This window comes from Hippocampus comes, unplaced genomic scaffold (genome assembly GCF_001891065.2).
Source record: "Hippocampus comes isolate QL1 unplaced genomic scaffold, H_comes_QL1_v1.1 scaffold36, whole genome shotgun sequence".
Taxonomy (NCBI): domain Eukaryota; kingdom Metazoa; phylum Chordata; class Actinopteri; order Syngnathiformes; family Syngnathidae; genus Hippocampus; species Hippocampus comes.
In genome coordinates, this window is record NW_017805695.1 from 4,036,086 (window position 1) to 4,049,107 (window position 13,022).

At 40.0% G+C, this 13,022-nt stretch overlaps 1 protein-coding gene across 1 annotated transcript in view; it reads left to right on the forward strand.

Annotated features, from left to right (window-relative positions):
• Window positions 1-13,022, forward strand: part of LOC109523026 (gamma-aminobutyric acid receptor subunit pi) — a 41,635-nt gene that overhangs the window by 1,684 nt on the left and 26,929 nt on the right. Inside the window, exon 2 of the mRNA XM_019881863.1 lies at window positions 6,677-6,766. Coding sequence (XP_019737422.1) covers window positions 6,714-6,766 — 53 coding nt within the window. The 5' untranslated portion in view covers window positions 6,677-6,713. The remainder of the gene's footprint in view (window positions 1-6,676; window positions 6,767-13,022) is intronic.

Sequence of the window (13,022 nt, forward strand, 5' to 3'; positions counted from 1 at the left end):
TATATATGTACATAAAAAAAGGGGGCACAGTCGTTGATTGGTTAGCACATCCCTCACAATGCAGAGGTCATGGATTAGATTCGATGGGTGTGCATGTTTTCCGGGTACTCCGGTTTTTCTTCTCACATTCCAAAAACATGATGAAGGTAGATTAATTGATCACTCTGTCCATAGCTGTGATTGTGAATGCGAATATTTGTCTGTTTATGTGTGCCCTGCAATTGGCTGTACAACCAGTTCAGGGAGTACCCCCCTACCGACCGAAGTCAGTTGGGATAGGCTCCAGCGCACCCGCGACCCTCGTGAGGATAAGCGGATTGGAATATGGATGGATGGATATTATCTGCTCAAAAAATAAAGGCAACACTTGGAGTTACATTGTGCTGTTTAAATGTTACCTCTTATTTTTTTGAGCAGTATATATTGCAACCATTACAACTGTTTGGAAATGTCCGGCGAACATTTTTGCAACTGTTTCCAACTTTGAAGGAACCCTGACCAAAAAACAACATTCAATGTTTGCGCAAACCTTCGTCGCTCAGTGAGATACATTCTTAAAGAGGGCAGGCGTTATAGAAAATGGATGAATGGATAGATGCTGGATCTCATCCATCAAAATTGTCCCTTCGGCTCCTTGTTGACTGTTTTCTGTACTTAGACTTGCAAGATGCACATGAGAATTAGCCTACTCAGTGTTATCTGAATGGGGAGCTCACCCCAAGCACATTATTGATGTCAGTCGGAGACCGTATGCTATTCACTTTCTGACACTTGCATGCAGTGAAATCGTCAATGAGGACACCACAGGTTTGTTTGAAGTAGAGCTTCACAATGACATAAATCCTTCTGGCATTTTCCACCTCGATGTCAAAGTCTCCAGATTCTTCTTCAGAGAAGCAGGTTTCCCCCAGGCTTTCGTTTTCAAGGATTACTTGTCAAAGAAATGTGGCCAAAGCTTAGATGTGGGGATGCTGAGGAGTTCAAAAAAAAAAAAAATCACATCGGATTAAGGGTGTGAGCTATGCATCATCCTTTGTCTGCGGTTCTAAGCCTTGGACATTCAAATCTCCTTTCACATTAAAGCAAAAACACTCATTATCGATTTACGCATGAATAGCACCAAATTAAAATGGCTTTTTATGAATAATTTCCCCATCCACAGAGGAAAACCGTTTAGAGTGAATTCAGTCTTTTTGGAAATCATGCTCCACACTTCACGCAGAGATTGAAACATTTCTTTTCTTCACATCACCTCCAACTTCATCAAGTTGCGGAATTGAAATGGACGGACATTTTGAAGTCCCCACACATGTCAAATCAGCTTTTACTTAAGGCTCTGGCTATTCCGCGCCTCTCTTCCTCCCACCACCATGCCTCCGGTATAAGCCAAGTGGTGAACGATGCCTGGTTTCCTTTACATGAAATTGTGTCTTCAGCTCATCTTGTTTCTCACCGTTTGTGTCTTCGGTTAGTTGTTAACTATTTAGGCTGGATTGCAATTGCCATTGCGGAATGGCTTTGGTTGAAGTCTAACTGCTGAGGCAGAGCAGGTCTTTACTCAAATGTATTCAATGGTGATTTTCTCGACCTTACTATTATATGGTTGGAGCCATTTAAGCTCTGACACAACCACTCAGGGATTCATTTTTAATTGCAGCTGTAAAGTGTAGAAATGAAACCAGTTCAGGGAGTACCCCCCTACCGACCGAAGTCAGTTGGGATAGGCTCCAGCGCACCCGCGACCCTCGTGAGGATAAGCGGATTGGAATATGGATGGATGGATATTATCTGCTCAAAAAATAAAGGCAACACTTGGAGTTACATTGTGCTGTTTAAATGTTACCTCTTATTTTTTTGAGCAGTATATATTGCAACCATTACAACTGTTTGGAAATGTCCGGCGAACATTTTTGCAACTGTTTCCAACTTTGAAGGAACCCTGACCAAAAAACAACATTCAATGTTTGCGCAAACCTTCGTCGCTCAGTGAGATACATTCTTAAAGAGGGCAGGCGTTATAGAAAATGGATGAATGGATAGATGCTGGATCTCATCCATCAAAATTGTCCCTTCGGCTCCTTGTTGACTGTTTTCTGTACTTAGACTTGCAAGATGCACATGAGAATTAGCCTACTCAGTGTTATCTGAATGGGGAGCTCACCCCAAGCACATTATTGATGTCAGTCGGAGACCGTATGCTATTCACTTTCTGACACTTGCATGCAGTGAAATCGTCAATGAGGACACCACAGGTTTGTTTGAAGTAGAGCTTCACAATGACATAAATCCTTCTGGCATTTTCCACCTCGATGTCAAAGTCTCCAGATTCTTCTTCAGAGAAGCAGGTTTCCCCCAGGCTTTCGTTTTCAAGGATTACTTGTCAAAGAAATGTGGCCAAAGCTTAGATGTGGGGATGCTGAGGAGTTCAAAAAAAAAAAAAAGTCACATCGGATTAAGGGTGTGAGCTATGCATCATCCTTTGTCTGCGGTTCTAAGCCTTGGACATTCAAATCTCCTTTCACATTAAAGCAAAAACACTCATTATCGATTTACGCATGAATAGCACCAAATTAAAATGGCTTTTTATGAATAATTTCCCCATCCACAGAGGAAAACCGTTTAGAGTGAATTCAGTCTTTTTGGAAATCATGCTCCACACTTCACGCAGAGATTGAAACATTTCTTTTCTTCACATCACCTCCAACTTCATCAAGTTGCGGAATTGAAATGGACGGACATTTTGAAGTCCCCACACATGTCAAATCAGCTTTTACTTAAGGCTCTGGCTATTCCGCGCCTCTCTTCCTCCCACCACCATGCCTCCGGTATAAGCCAAGTGGTGAACGATGCCTGGTTTCCTTTACATGAAATTGTGTCTTCAGCTCATCTTGTTTCTCACCGTTTGTGTCTTCGGTTAGTTGTTAACTATTTAGGCTGGATTGCAATTGCCATTGCGGAATGGCTTTGGTTGAAGTCTAACTGCTGAGGCAGAGCAGGTCTTTACTCAAATGTATTCAATGGTGATTTTCTCGACCTTACTATTATATGGTTGGAGCCATTTAAGCTCTGACACAACCACTCAGGGATTCATTTTTAATTGCAGCTGTAAAGTGTAGAAATGACAATAACTGAGTAATATAGAATATTTTGAGGCCAGATGTGACTCATACAGTATGTGTCTATGAGAAAGAAATATGAGTGACTCATTTCTGCCTGACATATATTGTATTTCTTTATGCCCTTTTTCAAGTCTGCTTTAAATCAAAATGTCCACTGACGATAGACTCCCACTCTTAAAATGTGACACTTCTCTTGTAGCTGGTCATTCTAATAGAGCAGATGCAGGTCTGTGGTTTGTCACATATCACATATCTTTACTACAGTTTGTTATGGGCTCCATTGTGTCTGACACATGCTGCTCTCTAGTGTGAAAAAAGAACAAATGCAGATTTGTGTAGTCCCCCTCCTTGCGTCAAGGTGGATGATCATTCATTATGTATAGCCCTATTACACAAATATTGATTTCAAAGTATGTGTCAAAATGTTTCTCCAAAGCTAATGTCACTCTCTCCTGCATTACTTGACTATTTACAGTGTGCAGTATTGAGCTGCCTCCACCACATTGATTTTCACAGCCGTAGTGATCCAACTCTCGGGAGGCTCACCGTCGGATGGGCACATACCTCAGTTGAAGCTGAAATAATAGCATTAGTGCTGCAACTAACAATTACTTTAATAATCGATGAATCTTTCGGGGTGGCCCGGTGGTTGGGTGGTTAGCATGCCGACCTCACAGTGCAGAGGTACCGGGTTCAATTCCAGCTCCGGCCTCCCTGTGTGGAGTTTGCATGTTCTCCCCGAGCCTGCGTGGGTTTTCTCCGGCTACTCCGGTTTCCTCCCACATTCCAAAACCATGCATGGTTGGTTAATGCAACACTCTAAATTGTCCCTCGGTGTGAGTGTGAGTGTGGATGGTTGTTTGTCTCTGTGTGCCCTGCGATTTGCTGGCAACCAGTTCAGAGTGTCTCTGCCTACTGCCTGAAGACAGCTAGGATAGTCTCCAGCACCCCCCATGACCCTTGTGAGGAGAAGCGGATTGAAAAATGGATGGATGGATGGATAAATCTTTTGATTATTTCATCAATTCATTGATTAATCGGATTAAAAACATGTTTAAATGTCCATCCAGATTGACAGTATTGAAAATGCGCAACCAAAAATTAATGATGGGTCAGTTGCTGGTTTGGTATGGAACAAGTCAGAAATGTTGGTCATTGCTTTCCAAAGTAAAAGCAAAAATTATATTTTGATTCAACACAAGGAAAACACATTTGGATAATTTTAAATCAAAAAAGGTATCTAAACGAATCATCAGTTAGAAAAAATAATTATTCATGAATTTGATAATTAGTTTTCCATTAATTGATAAATCTTTGCACTTCTAATCAGAATGATAGGATTTAACAGCTAAACACAATCAGAGAGTTAATTGGATGGACGTAAATCACTTCTTATCTAGTTTTTACTTTATTTTTTTCAATTTATGATACTTATCATGATGATGGAACTACATTTGCACTCTGGTGCATATTGTTGCTGCACATCACCCAACGAAACAGGTAACATATACACTTCTGCAAGCAGAAAACTCAGAACGGTGGGGCGGAATGGTTTGTGCACCCCTTCCCTTGTCCACAATTGAATTAGCAGAATATGGATTTCTTGCATCATCGGTTCCCAAGTATTCACTATCTGTGTGCCTGTATGTTCATTACCCCCGAGAAAAGTCATTGTCTCGCTTGAAGATAAAGAAGTTAAATGTGAACACAAACTAGTTGTGAGGAAAATAATTATTTGTACTACATTTGATTTATTATGATCATTTATGTCTTTAAAAATAAATACAGTAACTAACATGCAACATACAAATGAAGCTTTTCTAGCACATGTGTTATTTGTGGTGTGAAAGGAATCAAGTTTTTTTTCTTTTCCAAGTGCATGAATTGATGCATTGAGTTGTTTCTGGAGCAAAGTGGGACCTTCCCAAACATTTCATTACGTATTTTTTCACAGATAGGAATTTCCTCCCTGGGACACACTGTCACCATTACATACTCATAGTCATAATCTCTATTAACAAAACAAAAAGCATTTTTAACATTTTAAAAGTCTTCATAGCCAACAGTGTAAAAATACTTTAGCCATATACACACACACACACACACACACACACACACACACACACACACACACACACACACACACACACACACTGTTGTCATATATATGAAGGAAATACAATGACATCCACCACATACATCTACAGCGTGACGAATCTGTCTGCCTGCACCTCTATCAAATACAGCAAAATCTCATTCGTTTTATCTCATGACCCCTCCTGCGCCACAACTTAGACTTACTTTTAGGTCGTCTAAAATTTAGTCTCTTCTTTCTTACCAAATTGGGGGGTGAGCCAAGGGAGGGTAGTAGAAAATGCCTTCGGGCCGGCGGACCACCGAGCAACGCACTGTGTCGCCTACTAAATTCACAAACACCTTAAATTAGACTTGCCCCGGCACAAAAATGAAGTTGTGCCCATTTTTTACGCCAAGCACACGGGCTCCTCTCTACAAAAATCATGCCCAGAGACTCCAAAGGCTTAAAGAATGAATACATGAATAAATACATAAATAAATAACTAGTTTTTTTTTTTTGTTTTTTTTTTTCCCCCAACATTTCTTGTCAGATCATGCAAAACGTTAATTTATGTTAAGGTACTTGCAGATAAATTTTCAGGTCAGCGATAGCCTTAAAAAGTAATTTCAAAATAAGTTAGACACATCTGAAGCGATTGCTTTACACAAGAGGACACTTTGTCAGAAAATGGTTCGGGACTTGGCCATCCTATTTGATATAATTCACAATTCTACAAAACATTGTTTTCGTCCATATTCCAAAAACAGACAGCATTGTTAATTGAAGAATCTACATTGTTTTTTGTTGTGGAAGAGAGTGGAAATAATTGTTTGTCTACACTACATTTAACCTGCGGTTGCCATATATGTACATTCAACATGAAGTAACATCTGTCGATATTTCCTTTGCCAAATATGCCTTCTACGGGAGTCCGCACAAGTGGTGAGCAGAAAACTCTCGGAAGCTTTTCTGATTACTTTCATCTTCTGAGACTTCTGACACCCACTTGGCGGAAACTGCACTGCTCCTTTTCGCTTTTGGAGCAAGACGTGACCGTGGCCTTGAGCCACACAGGCTTCACAGACAGAGAAGTCATTAACAACATGTCATTATGCTATATAGGGAATATCCCAAAGGCATGCCAACATTGTATCTCACTGCTGTATAAGGTACATGCATAAAGATACGGGGTCTTTTGAGGTCATCAGACAGCCAGGGGCCATTCTTTTCTTTCATTTGAGCTAAACTAATGTATATTTGACGATATTTTGAGCAATCAGCAGACTGTTTGTGATGCCTGGTTTCTGAATTTGTTTTGAAATAACCGTGGGATTTTCGAGGCTGTTGTTAAGCACAAGCACTTTCTTGCGTCATTTTTTTTAACTGCAGACAACAGTATTATTTTAAAAGGCAACACGATCTATCAAGTCTTGCATCATGCTAACTTGTATGCTAATATCTTCTGTGTTTCTTGCTCCAGATCCCAATCTCTTCAGCTTCTTACTTCCTCTGCAGCCATGGGTCTATTTGTATCTGCAGGGACCTTTTTCTCTGTGCTTCTCGTTAGCAGGTAAGCTGGTTTAAAGAAGACGAAATACAGCTGCTGAAATTTGCAAACACAAACCTTAACAAAAGAATTATAATGGGCTCTACTTTTGTAGAGGTGAAATGTGCCGTAGGGCACCATGCTCGGCGTTCCAGTGGACCAAGGGCGTTGTCTATCACACGCACCCGGCACACCTGACTATTTGGTGGCTGAAAGTAGATTTAACTTTGGACTAGCTAGAAGCAGGTCTAAGTTGTGACGCAGGTGATGTGACACCATTTGTGGAATTTGAGCGAGGTGCAGGCAGATTCTGAGCTGTACGGATATGTGTGGTGGCTGTCATCGCATTCCATTCATAAATATAACAGTATTCATTGACACCACTGAGTTGTCGAAATCAGTACATTAAGATAAGATAAGAAAACCTTTATTAGTCTCGCAATGGAGAAATTCCCAATTCACAGCAGCAAAGTTATGAATGGAAGAAGTAGAACAACAAAATTATTATAAATTTTATTGTACCTTTAAAATCACCCTCGCAACAGCATATGTCACGGGGATGGAACACGGTCTCCAAGTGCCCATTTCACAGCGGTGATTTGTGATCAATCTGGCCAACTTTACATCATCCACCTGTGGAGGTCTGCTTGCAGTTAATTATAATTGTACCTTGCGAGTTTCAATCTTCTTCATGGACTCCAGTGATTCTATTTCTGTTTCCGAAATGTCAAAGACTGTGTGCCTATCACGTACTGATTTTAAAGAGGAGCAAATTCCATTGGTTGGAAAATGAGTCAGAGGTGTTTACACCTACAACAGCGCAAACACCCGTTTCTAATTGTTCTCGTTTGCAAAAAATACAAAAAGAGAGAAAACTCCACCCATGTGCTAGATTTGCGCTGGACATGAAAATAGCGGCCAATAAGTGCATGTCAGATTCTAATTTAAAATGTTTATGTGAGGTGAGAAAAGGAGAGCATACAGTGGAAAGGGTGCACGATATAGACGGTATATTCAAAGGTATGAATTTGCCAAAAGGTAAAGATTTGTAATAATGTTCTCTTGAATTTTCCATGTGTATGAGCATATACACAAGCTCTTTGAGCATCCTTGGACTATGGTGAGCCACATTAGATTTGCACATGGCGACCAAAACAGTATCACACCTGTTCAAAATCTGCGATCATGCGAACAAGTTATATAAAGTCATAAAACCCCAAAACGATTCTAAACACCTATTTATCAAAATAGAACATATCATTGATAGACATTTGTGACATGAATACAATCAACCCCAGTTTGTTACTTTTATTTCAGCACACAGGCAATTTTAAGCTGAATTAATTAAGTCTCAATACAATCTGTATAAATATGATTCCACATTGTGCACACATGAACAATAGAAAACATAATTTAATAAAACTTCGAAAAAAATTGGGAGTCAATTGACCTCTGAAACAGTAGAAATAGGGCCATGTTTGGACTTCCTAAATGAAATGGTCCGCGTGTCACCTACAGCATCTTCTCATTGGTGACTGAGTGTTAGTTTGTGTCAATGTATGCTTCAAAGTAAACTATAACATAACAACTGAGTCTGCACCCTTCGCTACTGAAACAGTAAGGGAAGTGGGAATGGTGTGGTGTCCTGTTTGTTGATTAAACTGGGGTGGAAATGAAGGAATGAGAGTATAAATATCACAATGTGTGTGGTGCTCGCCAGTGTCATTGTGTGTATTGAGAGGGTGAGAGATGTGCAGAATTACTCACGAGGGCAGTTTAGAGGGAACTTTGATTTTGACCGTACCATACGATTGTGGTAATGCATGTTGATTACATCTTTGTATCTAACACCTTCCCTGAGCACTGCTCAGTGTGAGAGAAATGCTCAAATTGTACACCCACGGTGGTCGACTGGTAAGCACATCTGCATCACAGTGCAGAGGTGCAGGGTTTGAAGACAGCTGGTGCAAGCTCCAGCATACCCACGACCCTCGTGAGTATAAAGCAGTTCAGAAAATGGATGGATGGATGGATGTAAAAATGAAAAAATTATTATTTTAATGTATTTTTACGCTTAATTTTATATCGACATATATACCGATACCACAAAGAGATGCAATTGATACTGTGATGTGAATTTTGGGTCATATCACCCAGCCGTAGTGAGAAGAGGCTGTATAACTTCTGTGCGGACTATAAAGGCTCACTCGACAATCACAATCAACTCCAGTTTTCAGAGCGTGACCATTAAAATTCCATTAACGCATTCGTGATGCTGTTGAACACAAATTAGATCTGCGCAGATCAAATACAAAGACACACCAGCACAGGCCTCATGAGGATGATGGGATATTTTGTGCCACATTTGTCTGTTATCTGCAAAAAAAAATTGCCTCTACTCCTCCTCCTCACTGTGTCTGAGCTCCAGAGGTGAACATTCACTCAAAGCTCATCCAAAGAAAAAAATAAAATACAGCGCCCATCCATCCATGCATTTTCAACCCTGCTTATCCTGAACAGGGTTGCAGCTGATGCTGAGCCTATCCCAGCTAACTTTGGGTGAAAGGCAGACGACACCGAACTGGTCGCCAGTCAGCCACAGGGCACATATAGAGACAAACAACCATTCACACCCACATCCACACCCTCAGTAAGTGGGAACCGATCCCACGCTACCCGCTCATGAGTCAGCCTAGTGTACCACTACACAGCACCGAAAACACTCCAAAAGCAATTGCTCTGTTTTGTTATTTTTGACCTCTGGAAACATAATGTTTTAAAGTACGTTATTACAATTTTGTTTTGACTATGACCCCGCAGACCTAATCTACAATACTACGCAGTCTATCAGCGAAGCCAAAGATCAGAGGCTGGACAGCCTTTGTGCAATTAATAACGATACATTTCGCTCTAGCAATGGAATATGGTAAATGTTCTACTTCCATTTTACCAACGCACATGGTGACCTGTGTGACCTTGACAGGACCAGAAAACCCCCAAGCCATTTGTTGCCCTTTTTTACAAAATGCATGCACATTAAGGGTCATGGAAGTCGTTCATCTACCACAACACACTCACTGAAGCATGAATGAACTATTTGAATGGATCTGCTAGTAGTTGGTTTTGTATCTTCGTGAAGATGAAGACAAGTGCTTCTAAATAGACGCGCGTAATAAACGAAAGTATGAAAGCACTTGCCCAAGTGCTTTCATACTTTCGTTTAATTTTCTCCTCATTCGTTCTGTTACATATTCAGTGATTGCCCCAATGGCATCTGAGCAATTGCTATCCCGAGTTCCAACTATATTTTGTATGTTTGTCGCTTTAATGCTGCATGAGTTAAAATAATGATAATTCCGCTCCAGTGAGGCTTGACGTACATAGGCTTGGTTGTATGGTACAGGTTACAGATACAGTGGAGAGTATTTTCCAACACAAATTGCAGACATCTTGCTGTTAGCTTTCTTGCCCTTAGTAATTTCATCCATTTGAATTCATAAAAATCTTTGGGACTCTTGTTGGAATGCCTTCTGGAAGAAATGAAACACTTGCATATGATTATCAGCCTTTGAATCTCTTGACAACAGAATATGTCATGTAATAAATTTAATGTCATTTGATTTGAAGAGCTTTTTGTGTTACAAGACTTTGTTCTTATTGACCAACTTAAACTGATTTATGGTTTAACTTTTCCATTTATTCATGATGCAATGCTGATTGAACTCCCTTAGCCATATTCATCAGCCTTAATTGTAGGTCCCCTATCTGGAACAATAGCTTCCCACTGTTGGGATTCTCTGCCAATTTAATCTTGCAAAGCAATTAGGCAAGGTTTCATTGACACTAATATTTCACTCGCTATTCCATTTTATGGAAAGCTTCAAACAACAGGGTTCTTTGTGTACTCATTGACTAAATGCAGCTCTCCATCACCTGCATCATCACTGCTTGGGGGCACAAGCACAATACAAATGACAACATGACCGGAGAACACATTGTATGATTGCAGTTGATGGTGTATCATTCATATGTATAAGACAATGCTGCCACTATAATCATAACTATCAGTAGCTTTTTCAGTCCCATTTAGACTACCACTTCCACACAATTGGAGACTTCGACTACAACGACAAACACACTGGTTGATTCATTTCACAACTTTATGACAGTGTCGGTTAAAATGTAACCTTATTCTCTGTCGAGGCAGACTGCTTTATATCGCTCTTGTACTGTCCTTATATTGCGCACATGGTCATAATTTTGTGGTTGGCTGGTGTAGGTTCAAAACAAATCATTTTGCTTTTGCAACAGTTCAACGATGCCACTTGTAATTGCTGCCACTGACTAATTTCTTATATGCTGGACGTGCAACCGTTTGGGTTATGAGAGTGAGTGTTGGTCTGGAAGTGCCTTTAGACTTGAATGAGTATGTTTTCTTAATTGCAGAGAAGCCTGGAATGAATAAACCAATAAATAAATAAATTAATAAAATGTGGCATGATCTAAATGAAGGAGCACCGTGGTATAACATCATCCATTTGAAGACCTGCAGTCCTTCCGCTTTCTTGCTGAAGTACTTTTTCCACATGATCTCGCTATTAAAAGCTTAAATAAGATATTTGGCCTGTTTTATTTAATTAAAACAACACTACACAGTACTTTCATAGAATTGAAAATTTTGGCCAAAGCATCAACTTTATAGACTAGTGCTATTAATTGCACCCTGGAGCTCAATGACACTGTGCATGCAAGCTTAGTTCGTGGTAAATACATAAATAATGGTCTTGCTGCAAGAGACAGCTTTGCTAAAGACGCGGCAAACTGTATCCTGTATTTTTTTCGTTACAGGTGTTAAGGAAGGTCTTGATTGTCCTTAATAATTACACCTAATGACTAAATCAACAGTTTGAAGGCTGTGAAAGGTAGACAGACACGATCAACATCACTGATATATTCTTCACGCGAAGCTGCTGTCGCAACTCATCTGCGATGCAAAGAACACCTATTTTATGAGTTTTGGTTTGGTCAGCCAGTGCAAGTTTGAACTTTCACTTACGTTTTTGAAGTTTGCATATCTTGTGGACATTTGGCCAGCTGCAGGAGCCTTTATTAAAAAAAAAACAATAGTAATAATAATAATAATAATAATAATAATAATAATAATAAAATAAAATAAAAATGGTCAGCTCCAAATTCGCTGGTCAAAGAAAAGTGCACATTGAAAATCGGCAATTAAATTTAGAGTGGATTGAAAAGTTTGCGTTAATTCTCCCTGCTAGTAGCATACGATTTGTTTTAGTATGTTAGGAGACATAACAAGAACATGAAAAAAAACACTGCACTAAATTTGTCATATGAAGCTGTAAGCAGGATTCTATTCACTTCTATGACACAACAATAAAAAGGAACCGAGTGCTCACTTCAATTGGCATGGATTTTCAGTCAACACAAAAAGCTATTCTGAGAAGCAAAAATAATACAAGAAAGCATGCCTGACTTTTTTGAGGGCAAACTAAAAGATGAAATGACAGCTAAAACTAAACTGAACCGTATCTCTGATTTAACAACAGCCAGATGCACTGACGTACTAGCTGATGATCTACTTTATCAGCTTTGTGATTTGATAAAAAATGAAGAGCACATTTCACTTGCTCTGGATGACTCCCCTGACACCACTGATAAAGCGTAAATGATGGTATCGAAAAAGGGACCCTGTTGAGGATGGGTTGGGCATGGCAAATCACTCGGGGCAGTCAAAGGGTGAAGACATTTTACAAATGCAGGAAAAAAAAGAACAGATCAGAAGTACGTGGTGTCGATTGATACTAATGGTGCTCCAGCTGCAGTTTGATGGGCAGAGCGATAAGACTGGCTGAGTTTGTAAACACAAGGGGGGTTCTCCCAACTACTTCTGCTCTGCTCTGACTTCACACATATTTATATAGGTTGTGCTGCAGCTCTTGAGATATGCCAACAAAGTTTACCCAAACCACGTAACTATCAATTTGCTACTCAAAAACAATTCACAATAGTTCCCAATGACAACTCAAACATGAGATGACATTTTCTGACGGTGGAAAAGCTGAACAGGAGACAGGAGAGGCGGCGAGCTGTTTAAATAGGTCAGCGAACCCACTCCTTGACCAATCACGTGTTGACAATCAGGTAAGGCTTAACGGGCGACACCTGCTCCACTCAATCAAACACACACACACACACACACACACACACACACACACACACACACACACACACACACACACACAGACAGATGAAGATA